At 40.9% G+C, this 27164-nt stretch overlaps 1 protein-coding gene across 1 annotated transcript in view; it reads left to right on the top strand.

Moving 5' to 3' along the window:
* The window catches only part of slc4a4a (solute carrier family 4 member 4a), a 63010-nt gene that overhangs the window by 13180 nt on the left and 22666 nt on the right, over positions 1–27164 (top strand). Inside the window, exons 5-11 of the mRNA XM_083673665.1 lie at positions 10154–10289; positions 12755–12915; positions 16124–16276; positions 20248–20321; positions 25373–25530; positions 25820–25907; positions 26297–26451. Of these exons, the coding sequence (XP_083529791.1) occupies positions 10154–10289; positions 12755–12915; positions 16124–16276; positions 20248–20321; positions 25373–25530; positions 25820–25907; positions 26297–26451 (925 nt within the window). The remainder of the gene's footprint in view (positions 1–10153; positions 10290–12754; positions 12916–16123; positions 16277–20247; positions 20322–25372; positions 25531–25819; positions 25908–26296; positions 26452–27164) is intronic.

The raw sequence follows: 27164 nt of genomic DNA, 5'->3' as shown, positions 1-27164 counted from the left end.
CCCAGAGGGTAACGAGTGTGTTTGGACAGACAAGAGCGAGGGCTCAATGTGTAAGTAATAGCCACTGAAATAGGACTGGATTGGTTCATAATATGAGTCATGGAGGAGAGAGAATGTATTGTGTGTGTGTGTGTGTGTGCGTGCATGTGCGTGCGTGCATGCTTGTGCTTGCGTAGGTGTATCTGTCTGTATGTGTGTGTGTATGTGTGAGTGTGATTGTGTGGGTGTCTGGGTATGCATGGAGATCGGGGCGGGGGGGGGGGGGGCTGGGGCTGGCTACTTCTACTGGCTACTTCTACTGCCCTGAGGCTGGCTATAAAATCAAATACCAGGTTTTTTTGATTAGCCAGTATCGTTTGGTTTCTTCTTTTTAATGTACAAATAATTAGCAGGTCTGAATTCATTGACATGACAGTCTCATCAAAGACACATATTATACTCTATTTGAAGAGTATTTGAAAAGAGATTTTGAAGAGTATTTGAAAAGTCATTGCCAAACACTATGTCCTCCATTTTCAAACCATTATTTTTCCTCAATAAAATGATTGCTGTCATGAAATAAAACCCTTTACGATATGTTTGAAAGGACAGTAGCCATTTTATATTATTTCTTTACATAATAATCATATTCTTGAAGATGTAATCTGAGATTTGTCAATGATAAAAGTGACATGATCAAGAGGAATGAGGGGTGCAGGTTTCCTGTAACTGCCTATCTATCACAACAACGTGCATCCATCTTCCTACGTAAGAGATTTCTTACAGAGGTTAATACTGTATTGTCAGACAGAAGATTACTATAGGATAAACTAGGACAATGTCCTGGCCTGTTGCCACAGTTGAGAATGCATGCAGAGAAGAGTAAAGGCTGTCGCCTTTCTTATTGACCGCTTCCTGGTTTTGAGCCTTGATCCCAATCCAAAGCCGGTAGAAGTATTAATCAACTCAAGGGTATATATTGGTCTGCAATCGGCTTGCAGATAGTGGTTTAAGAAGCGATTATGAATGTTTCTTTTTTTGTTGTACTGCTGCGGCTGCCTTTACTACTGCAGTACGTACTCCTTTCATTGTTTTGCTGTTTAGGGGGATGCCTTGAAACTCACCCTGGCCTGTCTTTGATCCAATCATACAAAGGGATATGTTTAGGCCAATGCATTTTTATGATACAGAGATGTGACTTTTTTTCTGTATCTTGTCTGTGCAGTGTCTTCATGGTAACCAATCCCTGGTTGCACATTGTTGTTCTAGCCTAGCACTTATACATCTGATCCAGCTAGCTAATCAATGGCTTTGCTGGGTAGTTGCACTTTAGAGTCAGGTGTGTTATTTCTGGTATAGAACACAAATGCACACCCCTTGCGAGCTGAGAAACACTGATCTGATCCAATAAGACCTAACAGCCCCCCATCCATTCTTCAACTTCTTTTGTTGGTGATTCTCCACTCAACAAACAGGTTTTCTTGCCCCCTACGTTATGTTTAGTAGTATGTTTCAGCTCTTCAGATGTGCTTGAGAGTTTATTTGGGTGTGGACACAATGTACTAAAAGATGCAGGCTTTGGTGTTGATACACCCATATATTGATTTCTCAGGCACTCAGCAAGACATCTTGCACTCTCACAAGCTGAGGACCCCAGGTTTCCCTTAGAACCCTGTTTTTTCATCTGTGTTTGTCTGCCTCCCTCAGGTCATTCCCCCCAGTACGGTAATGGCCCCATTAGCGCATGAAAAAGCCCCAATCAATGAGAGCCTCATTGTCCAGCACCCCTCGCAATATAATGTCATAACTATTTACATACTGAAGTCAGGCCAAGTGAGTAGGTAGCCATGTTGTCCACTACCTCGGAAGGAACAAATTCCAGGGGGCCAAATATGCCCCATCCCCCTTTCTCCTATAGTGTAAAGGGGAAAAGTGTGGACTTTAAAGGTAAACTGCAAGATAAGTTCCGGCAGACTTCTAGCAAACCTCTGGTAAATCTCTGGCAACAAATCTGGCAGACTTCTTCTTCAAACACTTTTTGCTCCTAGGTTTTGTGTTGTCAGTGTACCCAGAGTAGGACAGAAAATAGCTGTCCTCCTGCTACATCATGGTGCTGTTGAGACTACTCATAGACCTTCATTGCAAAACAGTGTTTTAATCAGGTCTACTATTAAGTTCATGTAGGGAACTCTAGATTTAAAAATGCAGACTGTATCTGACTGCCTGACATTAGCTGGCTTATCAGTCATTGATTTGTTAATGGAGTGTAGTACAAAATGACTATACAATACAAACCATGTAATGTACAGTATGAACATTGATGATAACATGGTAAGCTGTTCATATCCGGCTACGTATGTGGATGTCATAGGCCACATCGTACTTTATTTGCTCATACAGTAGTAGTCTTTGAATAAAGATTACTGCTGTTGAAAAAAAAAACTCTTAACCCTCTAAAAAGCTTCCTCACCCCCTGGTCAATAAATAACACTATGTCTCAAGCAAAATAAATAAAAGGAGAGCAAGCGCTGGAGGAGAATCTGAGCCCAACTGCATTGTGGACCACAGACAACCTACCCCACCCTCCCTCCCTCCATGTGCATGGAAAACATTGCTCCCCTTATTAGGGGAACTCACTGTTTAGCTTTTTGGCCTGAAATCTCCCTGGTTGGTCAGATGGACACTGTGGGGACTGTCTGGTACAGGACCGTTTGACCACCAGGTCCCTTTGATTTCTTTTTGTTTATTATTTATTTTACCAATTCGAACAATGCATCAGACATAAACAGAACCACACAAATCACCCCTTCCCTCCCTGTATTAGTATGTGTTACCTTCAACAGTGGAGGATCCAGGTCGCTGCGTGGTTCAGCTCCCACACCCAGACTTAACATAGTGGGGTATCAGTACTATAGTATGTGTAAGCTATTAAAGTTTGTGTGAAAAAACAAACAAAACCCCCCCCAGCAACAACCAAGACAACCAACAAAACTATTACAACGACCCCCAACCCTCGAATAGATAAAACAGACAAAGCAAAAAGAATACACCTTCTGTGGCCAAAGAGAAAAATAATTTGGGCACCATTAGGCTACTATCCTACTAACTCTGTATTGACATTACGCCTTTACTTCAAGCACTTCACTCACAAAATATTATCCCCAAATTCGGTTATACAGTAGGCCTACTGCATTAGGCTACACTCTTACAGCTGCATTCGTAGCCAGACTGAAAAGTACCCTACTGTGCACCCTATTATGATGTTTTTCACGATGAATGGATGTCAACTTGAAACTCCTAAACAATCTCTATGGCAAGACATCTTTCACCATAATTTCGTCATAATTGTCCCAGTGGTGTCAGAGATCAAACGTCGGAACTGACAGAATTCTGTGAGATATGAAGGTACAGAGACTGAATCATAGTCCCCCTCATCAATTTCATCATGGGGGACAATAGGAAATACCACCACAGAAGAAAGGAGATAAGCAAATACCTGATTACTGCATTCTTATTTGCACACTTCTAAGAGTATCTGCAATGTTTAAGGGTTTTTTAATTTAAAAAAAAGGATCCCATATTTCATATAAATTTCCTTACTGTCCTTCATAGTGGCACTCAATTTCTCCAATGGTAGTATTTTAAAAAAACTCACAGTAAAACATATTTATGGTGGTTTATATTTAATCCAGTTCAGAATAATATATTTTGAGCCACGAAAAGAGATTGACCCGTGCAAAAGTATATGATTTATTTTCATACTGAATTCCCCTAAGTAGATTATAACGATTATTCATCTATTCATGTGTATCAGGGGTTAATGCCTCAAAATAATGAATGATGGATCATCATGTCCCAAAAAAAAGAGAAGGCTTAGTTATTAGTTCAAATGATTTGAACTGTTCATAATACAGTAATAATGGAATTATAATTTTGTATTGTGCTCGTCGTCCTCACCTCACATTTCCTTTTTCAACACAAGCTAGGTTGAGATCTGAACATCAACATCCTTGTTGCATTTATGCCACACTTAAAGGGGCAATCTGGGATTCAAACAACAACAAAACGGTCCCAATCCTAGATTGCCCCTTTATGATAAATAATAGATATGTATAAAATCTAGTCTCAAAATAGAGAACTGTCTCTTCAAAGTGGGCAAAAATACAGATTTAAGAGTGCTACTTTTAATTTATAAAAAGGCTGTTCAGTCTCTATAACCAGTAAGATCAAATTCCTCCACTTCCTGGTTGGATCCAAGAGGGAATCACTTGGACCCTGAGATAGGATCTCTCTACGTCCAGCCTAGTGGGTCAGACATTGGTAATCCCCTCTAAGGCCCTTAGTCCCTTGTTTGTGGGTGGGGAGATAAAGGCGGGGTTTGTAAACATGAGGTATTTATGTACTAGCCACAGTAGTGGGTATCGGTAGCACATTGTATTCCCTGCACTGTTTGAATGAGACACCTGTGAGCTATACTCAATGCAATGATATAGCCAAGTACGTCATGGGCAGGATTACATGGAGGATGGTCCGTGGGAGGAGCATGGAGAGAGCACTTGGCTCCATAGACACTGTATGCAGAGTATGGCAAACTCTGTTTGAGATTTACAGTCGATTGATATTGTATACTTACAACTTACTGAAGCCTTTACTTCTTTCAAAGCATAGGCCATTAACAAGTCCCATTGAGGTCCAATGACCTCTTTTACAAGGGAGACTTGGTCAAGATAGCAGTATAAAACCTCTGATGTTCCGCAGTCAAGAAACAGATTTAAAAAAACAAACAAAAAAAAGCAATAGAGTACAACAAATGTAAATCAAAACATACCTACCATAAATACTGTACATCCAGTTATCAAGAAACCAAGTAATTAAAGAAGCTGTGTAGTCAAAACCCAGATTTGCCAGTGTTTTATATGGTATTTGCATAGTATGAGGTTAAAGTAACACTGAAATTGTGAAAAGTATGATGACTGTCCCTTGGGATGACAGCAGTTTGAAAAGTGTGCCTTGAATAGCTTGTTTTCCTTGGGCTCCTTGCACTACTTCACCCAAGAATCAGATTTTTATACATCAATGACAACTAAGTACAACACAATCAAATAAACCAATTATAACATTTGTTTACATTTGACATCCCTCTTGTTTTAGCCAGCACTAATAGTGCACACATTGTCAGGAGATTAGATGAAACTGGCTATTTAGAATGTTGTGGTAAAATGCAGCAATACTGTTCACGATACAATGTTAAGAAAATTATGTAGTATAAGTTATCTTGTTGTTTGAGCTAGCACAGTGTTGTATTTTGCAAGCTAGAACAACAACCTATTTGCTAACTTACATTTTTACAAAGCTAGCTCCTAAGTAAGTCACCAAAAATGTAGTAGCATCCAACTGTAAACAGAAATGCTGCATAAATCCACATAAGAGACACTAGTAGGCAAATTGTTAACATTGTTAACAAATTGTTAACATTACAGCCAGCTGAATAACATTGAAACTAGGAACTGTCTTGTTCTGAGCTATATGAAACTCAAGCTCTGAGGGATTGTAATGTGTAACTCTGAGCAACACACGTGGGGTCCCCCCCTGAAAAGTAAACTATATTCTCAATGGTTGTGTTGACCTATGTCCCAAAATATTGGTAGTTCATCTTCACCATGTACAAGAAGAGCTGAGCCACGTTGCTATGGACAAACAAGGTTGGGGTTGTATAACCAGCAAACAGTGTTTGCATTCTCAAAATGTTTCTTCTTTTGAAGAATTTGTCCGATAGACAAGCAAAACACTCTTGGAATGTATCTGGAAAATGTTACATAATGGGTCATAACCTTCTGAGAACCTTAAAGAACCATTATCTAATATTCCAGGAACAGCTCTTGGGAATCAGGGTCAGGATTGAATTTGATTTAATCTCAAATTAAGGAAATTCATTGATATCAAACTTGTGAATTGGCCAAATCCTCATTAAAGGGATAGTTTTCAGTTTTTTAATGTTATACCTTATTTCCCACTTATTTGGAGCATTGTACTGTACGCTCATCTAGACACTTGTAGGTTCATTCAGACACTTTGTTCTGTCGTTTTTGTCATAGTTCCCTGATATAATATCAACACAACCCCACACAAATGATGAAGAGATTACTGTAGGTGCATCCAATTTGAATAAAAATTGGCACAATTCAGTTTTTCTTTTGCTTAGATGAGCAACCTAAAATGCAAACACCATATGATATGAATTCTAATTTAAGGCAAAGTCATACACATTATAGACATAATGTCATAGACAAAAACATAATTGAAAGTCAATCTTATGCAGACCTGATATTGTAGATCACTGTTAGCCCAATGTCAACTCACTTGCTCACATTTTCTCCATCTAATAGTAACAAAGGTTTAAGATGTAAGAATTGTAGCTGGTGGGGGGAGTGGATGAGGGATGATCAAGACAATCAACAATCCTGACGAATGAACAGCTGACCTGCTGACCGATTGTGCTGGACACAATGGACAAAAGCCACTGTCTTCAGTTTTAGTTGTGTCGCTCCCTATGTCACTTTTTTGTTAGTTCAGCGTTGTTCCATTCTCCAACTTTGATACATTCAGTTAGGAACATGCACGTCTTAGTTTAACCATTTATTGAATATACAATCTTGTACAATTAGGCTTGGTGGATTTGGATGGCTCTGCTCTTGTGTGAGGTCTGTGCCCTGGCAGTTATAAACAACTATAACAAATACTGTACATGTGTTGTGTACATGGCAGGGAAACCATACATCTATCAACCCCCCGATAGAGACAGAGCAGAACCAAAGCAGTTGGAGGCTGGGGGTGGTAGTGGTATGTTGGAACACGGCCACAAGGTCATCAGTGGAATCCCACCTGAACATCGACAGTGAGTTGTGAAGACTTGTCATGGTTCAATTCCTTCTATGGTAGCATACACACACCTAGTTGCCTCACAGAGTTGTCAAAACACAAGCTTGCGTCAATAAGCAGTTCCCATTGCGTGACCTAGTTGAACACAGTTTGTTCTTGCAGGACAAGAGAAAGGCTGTCAAAAAATGTTAGCTTGGTAGAATGCCATGCTACACAAAGTGCAAACAACAACAGCAGGTTTAAAAAGTTCAACCATACCTGTAAAAGCTAGTGAAAAAGTGAATGACCTAATAAAGTTTATAATAATAATAATAATAATAATAATAAATATTATTATTATTATTATTAAGTCTATTACAAGTGCAAATTAATGAATGCTGCTATGCAATGAATAAGCATATAATATGTGACGTTGTTGGCCCATGTTAGTTATTTTTGTGTGTGGACACTACTGAGAATTCCTGAAAAGTTGCCACCTTCGGTGATTGAAACAACAAACAAAAGCCAAGCCTCTACAGGCATAAATGCTGTGCACTCAACGAATCATCCTTTGGATGTCATCTCTGCTTCTAACCACATAAACACAATCCTAAGCATTCTAACACAGCAATACACACTGAAAGTCAAACTTTGTGAGATTGGGTAGTGTTTTTACACCATGCTTCTCTCGAATTGAATTCCATTACATAGCACTGCTATGTACAATGGTATACAGTGTATTTGCTATCTAATGCCATACTATCTGGGAGGAAATTTTTGTAGAGACTGCAGGAGGGAGATTTTGGTATTTGTGTGTAGGATGCATGTCATGCTGAAAGTGAGAGTGGGACTAAATCAGCTACGAGTGGCAGCTCCACTAAGCCCTCTTCGGGCAGCGGGCATTCTTCCCCCTTCTCCGTTCCCATGAGCCTCCATTGCGGGGACAAAGTCCTCTTTGTGTGCCATTGGCTCTTGGCTACAGTGCACAGAGCTTTGAAACGTGTTTGAACGATGGGATTTTCATTTCTATCTCTCTTTTCGTGCTTGCTTTCCCCTTTTTCATCACTCGCTCTGAATCCCCTCTCCCACCTCCTCTCTTAGCAACTGGGGGACAGAGAGGCCAATGTGGCAACCACACCACTGTTCTGCCTGTTTACAGCAAGTGTGGAAAGTGGACCCTGGACCTAAACAAAAGTGTGGAACTGGACTCATTTGCCACTTGCAATCAGAAGCATACCTTTTACACTAATTACACATTAAAGGTTTATCATTTAGTTCAAATGCTCAAGTCAATTCTACTGGTGTAGAAAAATGACCATCTCAATTATTTTTGTCACTTAACAGCAAAAGTGAAAGTAGTTCAGTTTCACAGGAAGCCTGCACAGAGTTCTAAATTCGCTGCAGCACTTTGAGGATGGGTGGTTCAGGGTTCATTTTACTTCCAGTCCAGTTGGCTTCTGCACCAGTGAGGGTGAGGAAGGCAGAGTCTCCACTGATACACAGGAGATGAGAACCTGTGCTGTCACCCTAAGCCAATGCTGTCCCAAACACAAAGAAATATCAGGGAAATATAGCTCATATAACAAAGCCATGACTGTGAAGCTAAGCCAGTGCAAAGGACCTGAATTGTCCTCAACACTATCATCTCCATTCCTACCGTGTAGCCAAACTGCTCCTCGCAGTGTTTATGTAACAGTCATCACTTGGATTTTACGGTCTTGTTAAAGTGAGAGTGCTGGGTCTGAAAAAGGAAATACCTACTATCAAATGTGACTGCAGTGACCTGCATTCCAGTGGCCACATCCACTCTGGCTTTGAAGACGTTTTTTTTTTTTTTATAAATACTTAAGGTAAATAGATACAGGCAAGAACTGAGACACTGGCAAGTGTCATACCCATTGATTCACTGAACTATCCAATGTCCTACTCATGTTATGCAATATCTCTGACTGACACTACACTGCGTGTGTTTCCGGTGACATCAGCGTTCTGGGGGCATGGATGGGATGGGAAAAGGGACGGCGGCGGCATGAAGGAATCTGATTCAGTGGACTGGGACTGGGACTTTTGTAATGAAGCTGATTAATTGATATTCACAAGTGACTGAGATGGAAGTGACAGAGAGCAGAGGATGCTTGGCACAATAATTTCATTGTACTGGTCAGTACAACAATGTTGTGTGTTAGATCTTTCCTGACCCAAGCTTGACTGTATGTTGACAAACAAAGTATTCTCCCATCTAAAATGTACTACTGTTGGCTTATATCCACAACCAGACACAATTATGTATTGTTAGTAGAGTACGTTTTGTCATGTTTTAACCAGATGCTATATATACAGTATCTTGGCTTGAAATAGCCCCTCTTCTACATACTTGCAACAACCAACATGGTTATATGTGCGCCTCCCACATTGATATAATTGCTTTCATGGAAATGTGTGCTCTTCTCTAAAGTAGAATGAGTAGTAGCATATCTCTAGCTTTCAACAATTGCTATTGACTGAGTCCACACTTGTGTTCAACTGTCCATAATCACGTCAGCCATATTTTAAAAGGGGGCCAGTGTTGAAAAGTATTAGTTATATATCAATCCTTTTGAACCACCCTGCAGGTTCTTTTTTCTATGGGCACTGATGCTTGACTAAATATTCAAATTAGAAGACAAGGGGGAAGGAAAGCAAAGCCCTCTTGTGAAGAATGGGCAGTTTGTGAAACATTTCCTAATTGTTAATGAGGGGCTTTAGGGCATGGTGCCCAGCTGAAGGACCAATGGCAAGGGGTGCTGTTTGAGCTGTGAAGGGGGGACGATGGAGGGGGCTAGCAGTGGGATGATTGTCACTGGGGGAACCCCCTCTACCTGGGGCTCAGTGCGCTAAAGTGGGGGACCGAGAACAGCCGTCAGTTTTCACCATCACCAGGGGATCTTTTTTTAATGAAGTTCTAGCAGCTGCTTTTTTGGCTGTTGTGGGGGGGCCCGTGTAGCTTACCACCTCCCACCTACACACCCACCCCTCAACTTTGTTGTTTTACCCATCGGAGGACATAGTTTGGAGAGTGAGGAGGTCAAAAAGAAAGTTTTTGGGATGTCTAACAACAACAACAACCAGGAGGAAAAGGAGGTGGATGAGGGCTCAGAGGAGAGAGATGAAGTGGTGGTGAAGATCCCACCACCTCCACCTCCAGTGGTGAAAGCACCACAGCCGGAGGGCAAGATGAATGGTGGTTTGGGTGACGAGGGGAAACCCCTGGCCAAACCCAAGCCAGATGGGCACCAGAATCAATCTCTGAGCTGTAGTATCTTCCCTCCTTCTCCAGTCTCATCAGCGGCCGAGAGGATCCGGTTTATGCTGGGGGAGGACGATGATGGCCCCGCACCCCCCCAACTCTTCACAGAGCTGGACGAGCTGCTGTCTGTGGATGGCCAGGAAATGGAGTGGAAGGAGACAGCCAGGTAAGAGTCTTCCATTTGGGAAGAGTTAAGATGAAACTGTCTCTCAACTCAGCTAATATAAAGAAATTACAGCACATCCCAGATCATCTATATGTATTTCTCAGGCAGGTTAAACCAGATTATGGGCTTGAATTTGCTTGTGAAAATAGTGCTTTACTCAGCAAAAAATACCAAACATCTCAGAATACTCTACAGCATTATTTTTTATTGTACCTTGTCTTTAACAACATTCATAATAACATTGCACATTATGCAAACGCTAGTTGCAGTATTCAAACTCCAATTGGATTATGTTATCACATCTATTAGAAATATTACTGTTAAGACGGCCGGATGCTCACTTTTTCGTGAGTGAAACAGAGAGGAAGGGATTGATAAGGAAAGGTGTCAAGGAAATGTGTCATTTTGAGAGAGATTATTGATGAAACTTCACTAATAGAAACCATTTTCGATTTTAATAGACTTCCCGCTAGTCATGGTCCACTTTTTTATAGCAAACCTTTTTCCAAGTTTAGTTTATATTAAGATATTCAACTTTTTAAAAGTAAAATGCAATACACTGGCTGGACTCCTGGACAGGTGTATGAATAAAAGATCTCAAGTGCTCTGGTAGTGTTAGCTCTTGGCCAGACACTGGTGCCAACATGTCTAAACTGATGCCTGAAGTTGACAAGGGTGCTTAGGGGCTATTCTTTTCTCTACCTCTGTCCTCTGACAAGCAAGAGGGTTTCAGCTAGACACATTCCAGGGGCTTGTTGATTGGATTAATCAACAACCAAGGATCACATTTTACAGCACTGACTTAAAAGATTTCAACACATTTAGTCACTAAATGGTGCCTATGGGCTAGTGGTTCTTATTATAATGTATCCTGAAGAAACAAGCAATTAATTCATAGGTTATTACTGTGTAATTACATCTTTCATTATGTCATTTTTGTACTGCAATCAAGTGCTACCATGTAGTCTGTCTATTGCTTTGGCTTGAGCCCACTGTCAAATCTCTTTGATAGAGTAGGCCACCCACTCATTCACAGGTAGTTCTGTCTTTATCAGGGGACAGAGGTTGGTTTACGCTGATTAATGATAAGCCTTTATAAACAGATATTGATTATGGTGCCTCTTGAGCTGCCTGTTTAGATACAGTATATACCATGGTTAGTCCTCTTGTTTTTCTCTTCTTACCCAGTTATTTGACATTGATTAATCTAATCAAGAATAACCAACATTTTGGTGAGAGTTCATACATTGTTAGTCCAAGTGAGTTAGAAAAAGACGTTTGTACTGTCATGGCTACACTGTTGGACTGTTGTGGTTAGCATTCTACATCATTTAGCAGCTGACTAATCTAAATTAACTATTGACTCATTACAATTAAAGGGATTGTTCACTATTTTACACTTTATTGCCCGATGGTTCCTTACCTTAAAAGTAATCTATGGGCCAGGAGTTCTTTAAATTCTCACTACTAACTTTAGCTTACTTTAGCTACCACAAACAAAAAACAATGGGAGTGATGGGGTAACAAAAAAAACACTCCCACTGTCTTTTTGTTAGTGATGGTTAGTAGTGGCCTTTGTGAAATACCACAGTAGAATAAAGGGATGTATTGCAAGGGGGAGATAGTCAAATGATAATATACCTTCGGAAAGTATTCAGACCCCTTCACTTTCCACATTTTGTTGTGTTATAGACTCAATTTAAAATGGATTAAATTAAAAGAATTTGCCATAAATCCACACACAATAACCCAGAATGACAAAGTGAAAACAAGTTTTTTGAAATTGCTGTAAATTTATTAAAATTGAAATACAGAAATACCTCATGGACATAAGTATTCAGACCCTTTGCTATGACACTCTTAAAATGAGCTAAAATGCAAAAATGTCATCAACAAATCACTCAATAAGTTGAATTGAGTCCATCTTAATGCAAGGATAATAGTTCATGTAATTTTGGAATTAATATCTTTGTTTTTATACGGTCTATGTTTTGCATAGGAATCAATTACACACTGTAGATTAGGATGTCACTACCAACTCAGCAAATTTCATATTTTTCTCTTGATCCTGACAAACTCCCCAGTCCCTGCCAGTGACAAGCATACCCATAACATGATGCAGCTACCACTATTCTTCACATGAGAGATGGTGCAGAAACTGCATTGCATGTGCTGGATTTGCACCAAACTTAATGCTTTGTAGTAAAACCAAATAATCACATTTCTAGCCACTTTCTTTGCTGTATCACTTGAATGTATTGTTGCAAACAACACAAACAAACAATTATGGATATGAGAGAGATTATTTTCCATTAAGAGATTATTTTTCTTTCTATTTGTGAGACATACACATGGATTAAGTTTCGACCTCCAAGGGGTTTTTCTGCAGGTTCTGCTTGTTTCATTGCTTCATTTCCTTTCTGTCCAGTTGGATGTAACTCAGTTATCTTTCTGTGACCCCCCAGGTGGATCAAGTTTGAGGAGAAGGTGGAGAAGGGTGGTGAGCGCTGGAGTAAACCTCATGTGGCCACACTGTCCTTACACAGCCTGTTTGAGCTGCGGACCTGTATAGAGAAAGGCACTATCATGCTGGACCTGGAAGCCTCCACTCTGCCCCAGGTCGTAGGTAAGAGCACAGCTCGGGGTAGGGGGGTTGGTGGGGATTGGGGCCTTCTGAACCTCTGACATACTGTGAAATAACCTCTGTACTTGTCTGCCGTCTTTCATGAGTACAGTAGGGCCCAGAGTTTTTCCTTACCACCTAACCTGACCCAAAACACATGGGCTCTAGTTGTAGGCTATATGCAGGTTATGGCTTGGGCAGAGAGTTTTTCCTGGTCAGGTCACATGGTCAGGAAAAGACTCCTAGCCTAGTGCTGACCACTAACTATGGCCACAACCAGCACTGACCTGGAAGTTGTGTGTCTGCCATGCCTTTCATCTGAGTAGTCCTTTTAAGATCAGTGGTCATGCACAAAGAAGACTGGCAATGAAACGTGCCCATATAGAAACAGATGACGTAGCAGGGATATCGTTCTCGTCCAGGAGTGACTAAATCTGGTTCTGGAGGATCACTATGCAGCCTTATGGCTCTAGTCCATACACTATTTTAATTTGACTTACCAATTTGCTTTCAAACCATTACCATTATATTTAAACTGTGCTTTGTAAACCTGTATTGTTTATGTGTTCTACAAGACATTATTATTGCATTTATTGTACATTTGGCCCATATACAAATGCACATCGGAGTCGACTCTGCAAATACATACAAATATACAAATCTAACTCTGCCATTGTGAAACCCATGTCCCCCTCTTTCCCTGACTTTTCCTAAATGTCTCTTTTTAACATGATGGTATGTTACAATTGCAAAATCACAAATGTCTCCCCTCCATATACAGTGCCTAGCATAAGTAATGGGACAGTGAAGCATTTTGTATTCTTTTGGTTCTATATTCCAGAAGTTTGGATTTGAAATCAAACAATTACTATGAGGTTAAAGTAGAGATTTGTGATTGGTCGACAACCCTTTGTATACAATAACTGCCTGAAGTCTGTGACCCATTGAGCCTACCAGACACTGGGTATCTTCTTTGGTGATGCTTTGCCAGGCCTGTACTGCAGCCATCTTCAGTTGTTGTTTCTTTTGAGGTCTTTTTGCCTAAAATCTTATCATCAGGAAATGAAATACATGTTCAATTGGATTTAAATCTGAAGATTAACTTGGCCAGTCAAGACCTTTTCACTTTTTGGCCCTGAAAAAAACCCTAGTTGCTATGGCAGTATGTTTTGGGTCATTGTCTTACTATAAGTGCCATCCAATGAATTTGGAGCCAGTTGCTTGCTTGCACTTGAGCAGACTAGATGTTTCTGTACACCAAATACATTTTGCTGCTGGCGTTAACAGTTACATCATCAATTAAGACAAGTTAGCTAGTTCAAGTGCCAGCTATACAGTACATGCCCAAACCATAACACCCCCGCCGCCATGTTTCACAGATGAGGTGGTATGCTATAAATCTTGGGAAGATACTTTTTTCTCCAAACCTTACACTTGCAATCACTCTGGTACATCTTATCTGTCCACAAGACAATCTTCCAGACCTCTGCAGGCTTTTTAGGTACTTTTTAGCAAACTGTAACCTGACCATCCTTTTTGAGGATAACTAGTGGTTGCACCTTGCAATGAAGCCTCGGCTGGTGATGTATTCTGCAGATGGTAGTCTCTGACACATTCATGCCTACCTCCTGGAGAGTGTTCTTGATCTGTGGATTTTTTTTTCTTAATTATGGTGAGCATTGTTCCACTGTAGAAGTCTTCCTTGGCCTACCAGTTCATTTGTGATTGCTGAGCACACATGTTTTTTTTCACTTTTTTTTCTTTTGAATGATGTTGATTTTGGTAGGTTTAAGGTTTTGGCTATGTTTCTGATTGATATTTTTTTATATTTCAGCCTCATAATGGCTTCCCTGACTTTTATTGACGTCTCTTTGTTCCTCATGTTGACAGACACCAATAGCAGACTCCAAAGGCAAACACAAAGCCTAGAATCAATACTAGACATTGAGAGCTCTCTTATGACTGTACAAATGAGCACACACATGACGAACCAGAAACACCTGTCAAGCCAATTGTCCCATCACTTTTGGGTACAATGAAATAGGGGACTATGCAACTAACCCCATATTAATTTTTTGGTTTCAAATCCAAACTTTTGAAGTGTAGAGCCAAAAGAATAAAAAATGCTTCACTGTCCCATTACTTACGCAGGGCACTGTATATATGCAAACCGATCAAGTTACTGCCCAGAACCTATTTAGACAAATACATCCACGTGCAGGCACCTGAACTCATGCATTGGAAATCCAGTAGAAAAAGATGACCATGTTAATCAATAGGAAAATCCATCATTCAATCTATCCTAATTAATTGGAAATCGATCATTCAAAAGATGACTACGTTTTCTCTGACCGTAGTCGAGGTCAATGCGAGGAAGCTTTTCGTTATGAGGGAGGTAGAGGGGATGTCACGTAGAATTTGCTCACTTAATCATGATCCTCTCTTCCCTGCCATATCACCCTGGCCCGCTGGGTTCTCTGCATGGAGGAGAGGAAGACATATCACTTCAGATTAGTAATCTGCGGTAATCTGCAGTGCAGGGCTGAGTAGAGCCGGTCCCTCTGAGGAAAAGTGAATTGAAGGATGGCCATTAACGGCGGTACCATTCAGAGGAGGGCCTCGGGGGCTGCTAACCTTGCATTCAGGCTGCTGACCCTCTTTTCAAAAATAGACCTTTGTTTGAGCCGCCTTGCGACGCTGTGGCAGACACATCGCATGCAGCACCAGAACTGTAATCGGATCTCGGCTTTAATTGCCCCCTTAAAATAGGACAGGACACTTTGTGATGATTTACTTGATTACTTTGAGTTCAGTTGCTGCACTTTATAACTTGAAATGATTTATAATACCTATAATTTCAGTTTTACATAATACTTGCATCAGAATATGTCAGTGTAAGTAATAATAATATTAAGTATAATATTAAATTGATTATGTTGATAACTCATTTAAGACTTATTGACCTTTTTATGTACAGTTCTAGTTTATTTTGACAGTGACTCTTGATGTACATTACTGTTTCTGTGCCGGTGGTTATTACTAGAGCTTTGACCAGGAAAAATGCAGAGCCCTTATTATAGACCCATATTAACTCTAGGCCTCAATTAGGTCCCAGAGTTTTTACTGTTTCCAATCACAAAAAAAAAAAAAAAGTGGGGCTGCTCTTTTTCTCCATCTCTCTCTCTTTCTCTGTTTTTGTCCTCACCTCCAGAGTTGATCACTGACAGTCAAATAGAGAGCGGTCTGCTGAAAGCGGAGTTGAAGGACAAGGTGATGTACACGTTGCTACGGAGACATCGCCACCAAACCAAGAAGTCCAACCTGCGTTCACTGGCTGACATTGGCAAGACGGTCTCCAGTGCAAGTAGGCTGTTTTCCAACACGGATAATGGTAATACAGGTGCCAGTTTGGTGCAGTCCTTTTTACTGTTGCAATTTTACTTTTTACTACCCAGACATTTTTATCTTCCATTTTTACTTTCTCATTTAAGACTAAGCACATGCCTCAGTTGTTTTTTTGTCCCTGTAGTCTTCTCACCTTAAGTTTAGCTTTTTAATTGGTTTGTGAAAGCTTAGAGACACACATACACGCTTTCATGGTACATATATAGCACTACTGCTCCACTGTGCACAAACCGACCAGAATGGCACTGTAGTGTAGATTTAGAGTAGTAACAGTACATCATAGCTAGCAACTGTAATGCTTACCCATCAATGGCCTTAACAAACCTCCACAAACAAAATGTTGTCACACATGCAATCTTGAGAGTAATTGGTTCTTTAGAGAATTATCGATAACACACAGGTCCAGATTCAGATGTGTTTGAACCTTTGCAAAGTTTCTTGTGAAAAACAGTTGTGATCAGAGAGGAATAAAAAACAAGGCTGGAAATCAGAAATTGTCTTTATGACAATTTTCCATTGAATGTTATCCATCTCTTACTCATAATTCTAGCCGACCTTCAATGCTTTATTTCCTATAGAAATTTATAAATAACAGGTGCAAACTTTGCTTTGGTGCAAATGGATGGTAAATCTGGCTCATCATGAAACTCTGATACAACAGAAATTGTCTATATGATTTCTTTTGCAAGTTAAAATTTACATGATGGCAAACTAAAGAATTGTGTTATCAATCTGTCTCAAATCATCACTCTTCCATGTCCCCAACATACACCTTAATGGTTAGACAGCTGATGATTTGACTAATTTTATCATCTTTGAGTTCAACCGATCAGTCAGAAAGTGTCAATCAGTCTCACCACACTCTATATAGTGGAATGTATGTCTTGTCATAAAAAAAACATATACCATATATCCTATATCTTTTAATGACTACTAGAGTCTAAATTATTACATCAGTTAAGAATTAATTACCCCCCCCCCCCACACACACACACATTGTTATAATATGATAATATTAATCTGTTCTTCACACATTGAATATATTTGATTTCTTTGATCTATGAAATATCCATGTGTGATTTCATGTACACAAGATGTGGAAACAGTTGGAAGTTTCAAAGTGTTAACATGTGGAAGTTAATCTGTCACTGATTGGCTAACCTTGGGTCTCAGAAATATTTATTACCTGCTATCAAATTTATAACAATGTCCGGTTAAAGACCACATCAAAGCTATCTATATCCATGTTCTTACTTTGTAGTGGTGATCAAAGGGACATTTTTATTAAGTGTTGGCATTTTCCATATTGATTTTTGAACGTACAGTGCCTCCACTAAGTATTCAGTCTGTAAATGATTCTTAAGCATATCAGAGACCCTATAAAAACTAAAAAACAACTTAGTTGAGTGACTTGTTGTTGGCCTTTTTGCATTGTCACGTCAAAGGTGGTGAATACTTATAACTCAAGACATTTCAGCTTTTAATTTGTCATGAATTAGTAAACATTTCAAAAAAATAATTTTCACTTTGACATTAAGGGGTATTTAGTGTAGATCAGTGACAAAAAAATATATTCAATCTATTTTAAAGTCAAGTTGTAACACAACAACGTCTGGAAAAAGTCCAGGGGGGGTGAATACTTACTGAAGGCACTGTAGGTACTACAGTACTCTGTCAATCTCCAATTAGTTTGAATATGGTCAAACTAAGGTCATACGGTACTGATAACGTATTTGACTTAGCTAAATTAATCAAAATTTCCAATTGGACAAATCCAAATGCTGTCAAATGACCCCTGTCCCTGATTGGCCAGTGAAGTTATGAATCAATCACTTCCTCATTACACTATGAAGCTTGTCAAAAAAAAGAATCATGTTTTTACAGCTTCTATAACAGCTCTGGTTCTGTCTGCCTAACCACAACTTACTTTGACCTAACTAATGGTCCTCGCTATCAACACTCTCTCTCCTTCCTACCTTCCTTCTTCGCTTCCCTCCCTTCTGCCTTCCTTCCCTTTTCTTCTGCCTTCCTCGGGTTGGGTTCTGCGCTTCTGTGCCTCTGCCACTAAAAGCCCGTAGTCCGCTTGAGAACTCAGTGCCTTGCCTTACGGTTCGCAACTCCATGGAGGAGCTGCAGGCCCAGCGGAGTCCCAGCATGGATTGGCTTAGTAAGTTATCCGGAACTCCCAGTAGCTAGCTGGCTAAAGAGCCAACCAACCCCCTCTCCACCCACCATCACATGAACTGTACTAGACTACTGTTGTGACACAGCTCTGGAAGTGATGGCTTGTCTTGAGTTTTAGCCATATGTTTGACATGAGGTTAAAATGAGAGGGTGGAGTCCAGGATGACGCCGAGGGTTACGGACCTGGCTTGATGTGGATACAGTGAAGCCATCAATGTTGAGGGTTAAGTCTGGGTAGAGTGGGAGAGGGACTTTGGCCCAACAAGTATGATTTCTGATTTGTTGCAGTTCAGTTTGAGGAAGTTGCATTGCATTCAGGACTTGATGTCAGCAAGACAGTTAGCAAGGGTGAAGTGAGCGGCTGGAGTGACAGTTTTGGTGGTGATGTGTAGTAGAGCTGAGTGTCATTGGCATAGCAACTGGAGACCATGGCAACAGATAATCTGTCTGAGAGGGAGCACATACAGGATGAAGAGAAGAGGACCAAGGACCAAAGCCTTTACCAAGATGTATGGAATTGGGTTCAGGGCACAGGTTGAGGTCTTCTTGCCTGCAACCACCTTTGCAAGGTCAGAAGTGTTGATCTTAGAAAACTGGAGAAGGAGCTGTTTGTAGGAGAGATGTCCGAGTCTAGCTCAGACGAGGCAAGGAGGTGGCCAGTTGGTAGATTTTTTCGATCTTGGTTTGAAAGAATGACAAAAACAAGTTGCATTTGTCAGTGGTGAATGAGTGAGAGAGATTGTCCATTGGTTTGAGGAGTTTGTTAATAGTGCTGAACAGTATTCTGGGATTACCACAGCCTGACTGAATGACATCAGAGTAGTAGGAGGAGCGGGCACGTTGGAGAGCATCTCTGTACAGCTGCTGGTGTTGTTTGTCGGCCTCAGCATGTACAGTGAGACAGCTTTTCTTGAAGAGTCACTCAAGTTCACTCAATATACTCTACCATGATAGATCTTAGTTGTCTGTCATGGATCTAGATGAACTTCACTACAGTACCTAGCCACACAAATAAATAAACACAGTAGGAATTTTGTCCACCCCCTACTTTTTAGTTTTTTTTAATGTTTTTTTAATGTTTTTTTTTTTTATACACAAGGACAATTTAGAATCCCGACCATTAATAATTTTTCTACTGGCTGCATCAAACTGACTTTCAAGTCATTATCCCTAAACCATTATTTGTGGAGTGGAAAGAGGTAGCAAACTATATGAAAAGTTACAGTGGCTTCAGACTTTACTGCTTCTCTACAGTATCTACGGTATGTTCTGTCTTGTCTCTGCCTTATTCAGGGACCTAAATAAGACATCCATGCTATATTTGCCCCTTACCTGTCACATTCCTATCTTTAGTGTTATTGTGTTGAGATAAAGAGGTGAATCAAAGAATTCAATGCTAGGCTGCCTAAATGTAAAATACAACATATCTGTATGAATAATGCACTTCATCCTTCACAAGCACTGTAGCACTACATCATCTACTTTGTAGGAGTTACTCTACATGTGACAGATAAGAGGCCAACATCTGCAGGTCTTTAGATATTTATACTGTACAGTATGTAGGAATATTTCTGTCTATCTTATGAAAGACACTACTTGTTTTACTTTGCTCTTTTTATTTGGCTCTGCATGGAGGGTAAACTGGGCCACTGTCTTTTCTGGGGTTTCTGCCATCTTCCCTTCCATTCAGTCCTCATGCTCTAGCGGACTTTAGACCAGGTTAACCATTTGAGGCTGTTTTCATAGGTAGTCCAACGACCACACACCGGAACTTGGCATCCAGCATGAGTGACATCTCTGACAAACCGGAAAGAGATCAGGTGAGTGTGTGTTGGTTAACCATTCAGTCAAATGTGGTGGATGAGTGTCAGGCAGCACATTGTGTCTGACATAATCACAGTGTGATTTAAGAACTGCTCTTACCTCTAGCATGACTGTGCTCCTTATTAAAAGTGGGACTGCAACAATGTGCGGACCTGACGCACCAATCCTAGTGTAAAGTGGGTTGATCCAGTTTGAAGCCTCTGAAACTAGTCTGATATAGGTTGAGTATTATTAAAAACCTTTGTTCAAAGTACAGTACACCACGCGGTCCCCATCGTGTGCATCCAGCCTTTTCCAGTGTGGCCTTGAATTTGAAACAGTCCAAACCAGTTTTAGTTATATCATTCCACTTGACATCAAGGCCAACTCACTTCTCCGCTCCACCTAATATTCCATTGGCTTAATTTCTGGTCTTGGATCATTATCTTGTCTGAGAAACTGATAAAGTTGGGCCAAGTTTTCTCATGGTTCCTCTGTGGACTTTACCTACTTGTAAAATGTCTTTTCCCTCCTTTCCACTCAGTAGATCACTAACATTTCAAGTGAGCAAGGTGGGGGAAGAGGGGGAAGTGGGCCCTCTGGAGAAACATGGCTGTATGTCACAACCCCATCTCACCCCAGAATTTACAACGGAGGCACACTGTCTGCCTCTGCGAGATTAGTCTCAACCAGCATCTCCAGTCTATGTTTTATCTTCTTTTTTCATTTAACCTTTATTTTACAAGGGAGCCCCATTGATGTCAGCAGGAGCACAGAGCTCCAACCTACCCCATAGTAGGGCAGTCAAACACAGCTGTCACCAGTGTCTTAGGAAACGGCCCTTGCCCCCTGGGACAACAGATTAGGGTCGGGGTGGCCCTAACTGCTCTGCTCTGGAACAGATTGGGCATGGGAGACAGATTGGAGAAAGGGGTAGGAGTGCGTCACACAGGGCTTTTCCCCTACCCCCTGATCACACGCTGTAGTCTGCTACATGGTCACTCTCTCAAACCTGGTCCTCATTCAGCACCACACATGCCCAATGCCCAGGGCTATATACCTCCCTAGAGAATAGGGAGTCCAGACTATGACAATGGGATTTATGCAGACAGTGATTGAATAGAAGTTTTATCCAAACTAATTAACTAGGCGTGAATCTGGTCTGACCTGTACTATGTCCAGTGGGTTGACTGTGACTTGGCCCTCAGTTTTACAGCTGATTTGCCTTCAAGCTTTGGCTGCTATTAATCTTTAACACAATCTTGTTATATCGTAAGTCACACTATGGAACTGACAGGATGTAGTGGAAGGGGCACACACACACGTTTTTTACGATAGCATTTACATGTACCTACTTTTTTTTTATTACTTATTATTATCAGCATTTATGTTTCTCTTTTTCTGCATTGTTAATTGGCATTCAACATTTACTCACCTTCTTTCTACAGCACCGCTAAATCCCTGCTAGTGTGCTTTTACATTTTAGTCGTGTCTTAATCCATGAAAGGTCAACTGTAGGTCATGTGAAGTTTGACAGTTGATTAACTTTCTGACCTTTCCCTGCTCTTTGGCCACACTTCACACCAGAGGTTATGGTGAGATTGAGGGGTTGTCAGAGTAAGATTTTCCCTCCCTCCCTCCCTCCCTCCCTCCCTCACTCTTCTCTTAACAGTGGGTTGCCCCCTCAGGCAGCAATGTGCATCTACATTACCAGGCAGTGAACACACCAACGTGACTGCCAGCTTGAAGGCAGGAGTCCCACATCACTGTGATTTGTCAGATTAATTAAATTGGAACTCAGATGAAGAGCTAGATAGCAAATCTACATTCTTATTCACATTTGCCTCTGTTGATCAACTAAATTGGCAATGGTGATTCAGAATGTCACGCTATGCCTTATATTAATCCGATTTACATACAGAGAACCAGAATATTGTTGTAATCATTATGATTAGTGACAACAGATGGGGTTTATTGTAAGAGCTAATTATTTTAAGAAATGGCATTGGATTCTTAGTAAGGAGTGATGAAACTCTGCAGCTTTCCTCTATAATCAAGCCTCATTGGACAGGAAATGAGTAGGAAGACATAGATTCAAGATGTATCTTACACACGCGGGTGATTCAGATTAGTTGGTTCCAGATTAGGGCGTACAAATTCAATGAACTTTAACTTCTCAATCGCGGCAGACAACCCCATTGCCAAAAGTATACGTCAGAAGACTACAGGAGAGTCACTGATTGGACAAGCTGTCACTTCAAGGGTGTGTGTGTGTGGCCAATGGAAGGTTTTCATGACTCTAATCCTGAGGGTCGATGCCACCTTGAGATCACTTGCCGGAGAGGGAGAGGTGTCGTTGTCCTGAAAGGGTGCAGGCAGAACGCGTCCTAGATTTGTAATCTCACGTAATTAAGAGCCTCTCCTCATTACGTCAGAGTGTTTTTGTCATTAGTTGTAACAATGTTGTTGTGAGTGTTATGGCTGCCTGGTGTTTTGAAACTAGCCTACATTAATACTTAATGTTTGGACTTGAGTTGTAAGAGTATGTGGGACATGTTGGATGTGATGGGACCTGAGAAAGCAATGGGCTACTTACCACGAGACTCTGCAGTAACACGTAAAAGAATCCCAAAGAATATATATATATAACTTAAAGGCACACTAATCTTTAGTTGTCATCTTTGGCTGCCGGGAGCTGGCAATGTGTGCACTGCTAGTGCTGGCTAAAATGGGAGGGATGTCAAATTAAACCAAATTATATCGTTGGTTTATTTGATATACTACCCAGAGCACGCACCCTATTGGAGTATAACATGAACAGATCATGGTGACAGACACATAACCTCTTAAATCACACCCATCAAAAACGGAGCATTTGAGAGAGAGTTGCAGGGCTGGTTTTGTACATAAAGCGTACTGGTGATGCTAATTTGATCTGGTGAAGCCACAATTCAAATCAAAACACTAGAAATGATGATTTTCACTATAGTGGACCTTTAAGATAAGAAATGAAATTCAGATTTCCCCAAAGGATCCACCAAATACAAGTGGTCTCAACGACCCTCCTCCACCTGGTGCTGCAGCACACTGATGGCTTAAGCATTTCATCATCGCTACCTCTGCCCCGGGTCCTGGCCTTCACTGCCCCCTTCCCCTGGTGTGGAGTGTGAAATGTGATAATGTACTGTCTAAACTGCTCCCTATACCTATCTAGTCTGGCTATTTCTAACATGAGATTTACAAACTAAATTGCTTTGCTGGTAATTGGGGACCGGCTATGACATTTTATTAAATGTGATTCTTGAGATCGCTTGGCAACACTTCCAATGCACTTCCAAGGCCGACTGTGGGGGAATGTGAATACCAACACTCAAATGAGAATAGAACTATCCTACTGTGTGGAACAACTGAATTACCTTATCTTAGTAGGGTTTTTTTTCACTGTGACATACAATCTCTGAAAGATGCAGAGACCTGTGCCATGAAGTTGGGTCAGTGTGTGACATAAGAGCACTATTAAGGCATGCTGCAGGGTTTAAAGGACAAGTCTCGCCCCTCTCCCAGACCCCCAGTGTGGTATGAGTGTTTCTTGCTTTGACAAATGCTCTTATTGAGTTAATTTGGCTTGCTTGGTGCCCCCTTGTTAGAAGAGATAAGAATAGCATCCAACCATCTACAAACAATTTTCAGAACACAGAATAAGATTCCTGTAGTTATTGATCAATAGTTTGTGATGAGGCCTCAGGTTAAAGCACAGCTTGGACCAATAAAGTGTAACCATCACCAGGACGTTTCAAACGTCACAACCCTTTGGGGGCTTGTTCCTTACTTATTCTAATCAGTAATACTTAACCCAAACTAAATACTTAACCCAATCAAATAAATATATACCATTAATTTGCCCTTAAGTAAGTTTAACAGTGTATTACATGATAAAGGGTGAATGAAATGTACAGTATCTCTTGTAGTGTGTGATGTGATGTACTGTAATGCAATGTGACAGGAAAGACAGCACGGCACAACCTGACCTCTTCACCAGAAAGCACTCTCATTGGTTGTCCTTTCGGAAGACGTCCTTGAGTGCTCTGCAGTTAATAAGTAACACTGTGGTACTCTATATCAGTCAATCAGTTTATGATAAGAGTTCTTTCATTTATTGTAGGTACACTGTGAGGCTTACTTTATCAATAATTGTACACAGATCTTTGTCCAAGCATACTGTATTTGTTATTAATGATGATTTACATTTTTATTAGTGATGATATTATAGATAGTCCTGACACTGTTTGTGACCTCCTAGCACTTTTGATGATTGCTTTATGATTGACTTGATTAATAATCAACCACAGAGCTGGTGTGGCAATCACTGTATCTTAAGACGGTAGTCGCTTACACAATTAAACATTTGTATTTTTCTTCAGGCTTGACAGCAACATTTTGTAATTGAGAGTTTCAATCAAGCCTACAGTATAACTTATCTTGTAGCTTGAAAAATGTTTTGTCACCAATTCTGTATCACTTATTATTGGCATTTTCAAAGTGTTATTTAAAAGGTAAGCTACTTGTGTAAACAAATGATTATTGGCCGATACAATTATATGGTGTTTAAGTGAGTGATAGAGTCAATGTTAAGACTACGGGTAATGGAAACTTGAAGTTGCTCTTAAATCTGTCATTGGAGATAAAGAAATACTTTATTGGAAAGCCCTTAACTCAAGGTTCCTCAGAGAGGTTGTCCCAGGATTTGAATGTCTTGTGGATAAAACATGCAGAACCTGTGGAGGTCTCACAGAACACAAAGTCCCATTCACCTCATGTGTGATCATACATCTTCCCACGCCTGTTAAGTGTGACATCTTCTGTCTTCACCACTATCTTGTTATAATTATTAGCCTATCTTACCCTGGATCCTCTTTACTTGGCATTTGAGTTGAATGTGTGGATGTGATTTAATGAAGTAATATGTGGTGTTTAATGGAGCCTGTCTAATCGTGAGAGGGGTCCCTGCTGGTTGAGTGCTGGTGTGAAAGTAGCATATGACATTTCCCCCTCTTTTGTGTCTCTCCAGCTGAAGAACAAGTTCATGAAGAAGTTGCCGAGAGATGCGGAGGCCTCTAACGTTCTGGTGGGGGAGGTGGACTTCCTGGACGCGCCCTTCGTGGCGTTTGTGCGTTTGCAGCAGGCCGTGATGCTGGGAGCCCTGACCGAGGTCCCTGTGCCTACAAGGTACAGTAGGTGGAACGGAGAGCTGCTTCACCCAGTCACTGAACACTGATGTGATGAGTAAACGTACCTTAGTCCTGAACCTTAGGGCTAATGTGCTAATATGGTATTTAGTTGCGCAGATGACCCTGATTTGGAATATCAAAGTGTCATTAATGCTGTAATTCTGTAGGGAAATCAACCCCACTCGACCTCATGTAATCATTGTTAATCTATACACTGATCAGAACAGGGGGCTGACATCAATGTGTTACTTTACTTTGACTTCTCAAACAAACTCTTTCCTTCTCAGGTTTCTGTTCATCCTTCTTGGACCCAAAGGGAAAGCCAAGTCATATCATGAAATCGGGAGAGCAATCGCCACCCTCATGTCAGATGAGGTAGGTGCAGACCAATTTTATGACAGCTATCCCAGCAGTGCTCAACCTCACTGAGGCCCCCTAGGGGTCCCTATCTACCTGGCTTAGAATTGCTAAATTATCCGACTCTTTAGCTGAGTTGTCCAGCTATTCACTTTATCCACTGTCACACTTGTCGACCCAAAGGTGTGATGTCCAGAAATAAAGATACGACTACATTTATAAGACTAAATAACAAGTTAGCTAGCAAGCTGACCAGTAGTAGAAGACTGTCACTTACAGTCAACAAAGCTGGTGTGGATTTTCATTAGATATTGATTGAATTGAGACACTAACTGATAGCTGTGGCACGAACTTGCATTGTGGCACTAACTGATAGCATTGGCGCTAATCTAGTTTTGTCTGTGAAGGTCTTCCATGACATTGCCTACAAGGCCAAGGACAGACAGGATCTGCTGGCCGGCATTGACGAGTTCTTAGATGAGGTCATCGTCCTGCCCCCCGGAGAATGGGACCCTGCCATCAGGATTGAGCCTCCCAAGTCCCTGCCCTCATCTGACAAAAGGTTCTCCATCCAGATGGTCACATATGCTCCTCCATATTGTATTGACATCACATGTTCCTCCATATCAGAGACCGAAGGCTATTGCTGTATACTGTATCTGTAATAGATGATGTACTGTATGTGCATGTACACTGTACTGTACCTTACATATACATAATCTGTATATGTAGACATGGGTTCAAATAGTATTTGACATTTTTCAAGTGCTTGCTTGAAAGTTCCAGATGGGCAGGTGCTGAACGTTGGGACTGTTCTCCACACTGTACATGTAGGTTCCATTGCGCTAGCCAAGCTCAATCAAGCACAGGTGAATGAATGAGCATGATATGAAGGGGTCGCTTAAAGTCTGTCTTAGCACCCAGGAGATCTAGCACCGAGGGCCTTTAAGAGCAAAGGTGATCTATGCGTGCTCTGAAAAGCCATGGGGGCAGGCTAGCATTTAATGAGATGAAGCGCATCAAGTCCATTTGGCTGACACCGGGCTGTGGCATCTTTCTGTCACTCAGTGTAGGAGGGAGGTGGTAGTGCTCTCAGCCACCACACTCTATTGAGTTCACTGTCACGATATGGCCCGGTAGATTTATATCACAGTAAACTGACTAAGGCTTATGGCCTATGCAAAAGACTATCAGTAGTTTTTTCAGTGTTCCTATGGGACAAAGCAATACATGTACAGTAGGCTGTGTTTTTAATGTGTGTGAGACCGATATTTC

This window comes from Argentina silus, assembly GCF_951799395.1.
Source record: "Argentina silus genome assembly, chromosome: 7".
Lineage (NCBI taxonomy): Eukaryota > Metazoa > Chordata > Actinopteri > Argentiniformes > Argentinidae > Argentina > Argentina silus.
The sequence above is the reverse complement of the archived record's forward strand: the minus strand, read 5'-3'. Positions and strand labels throughout refer to the sequence as shown.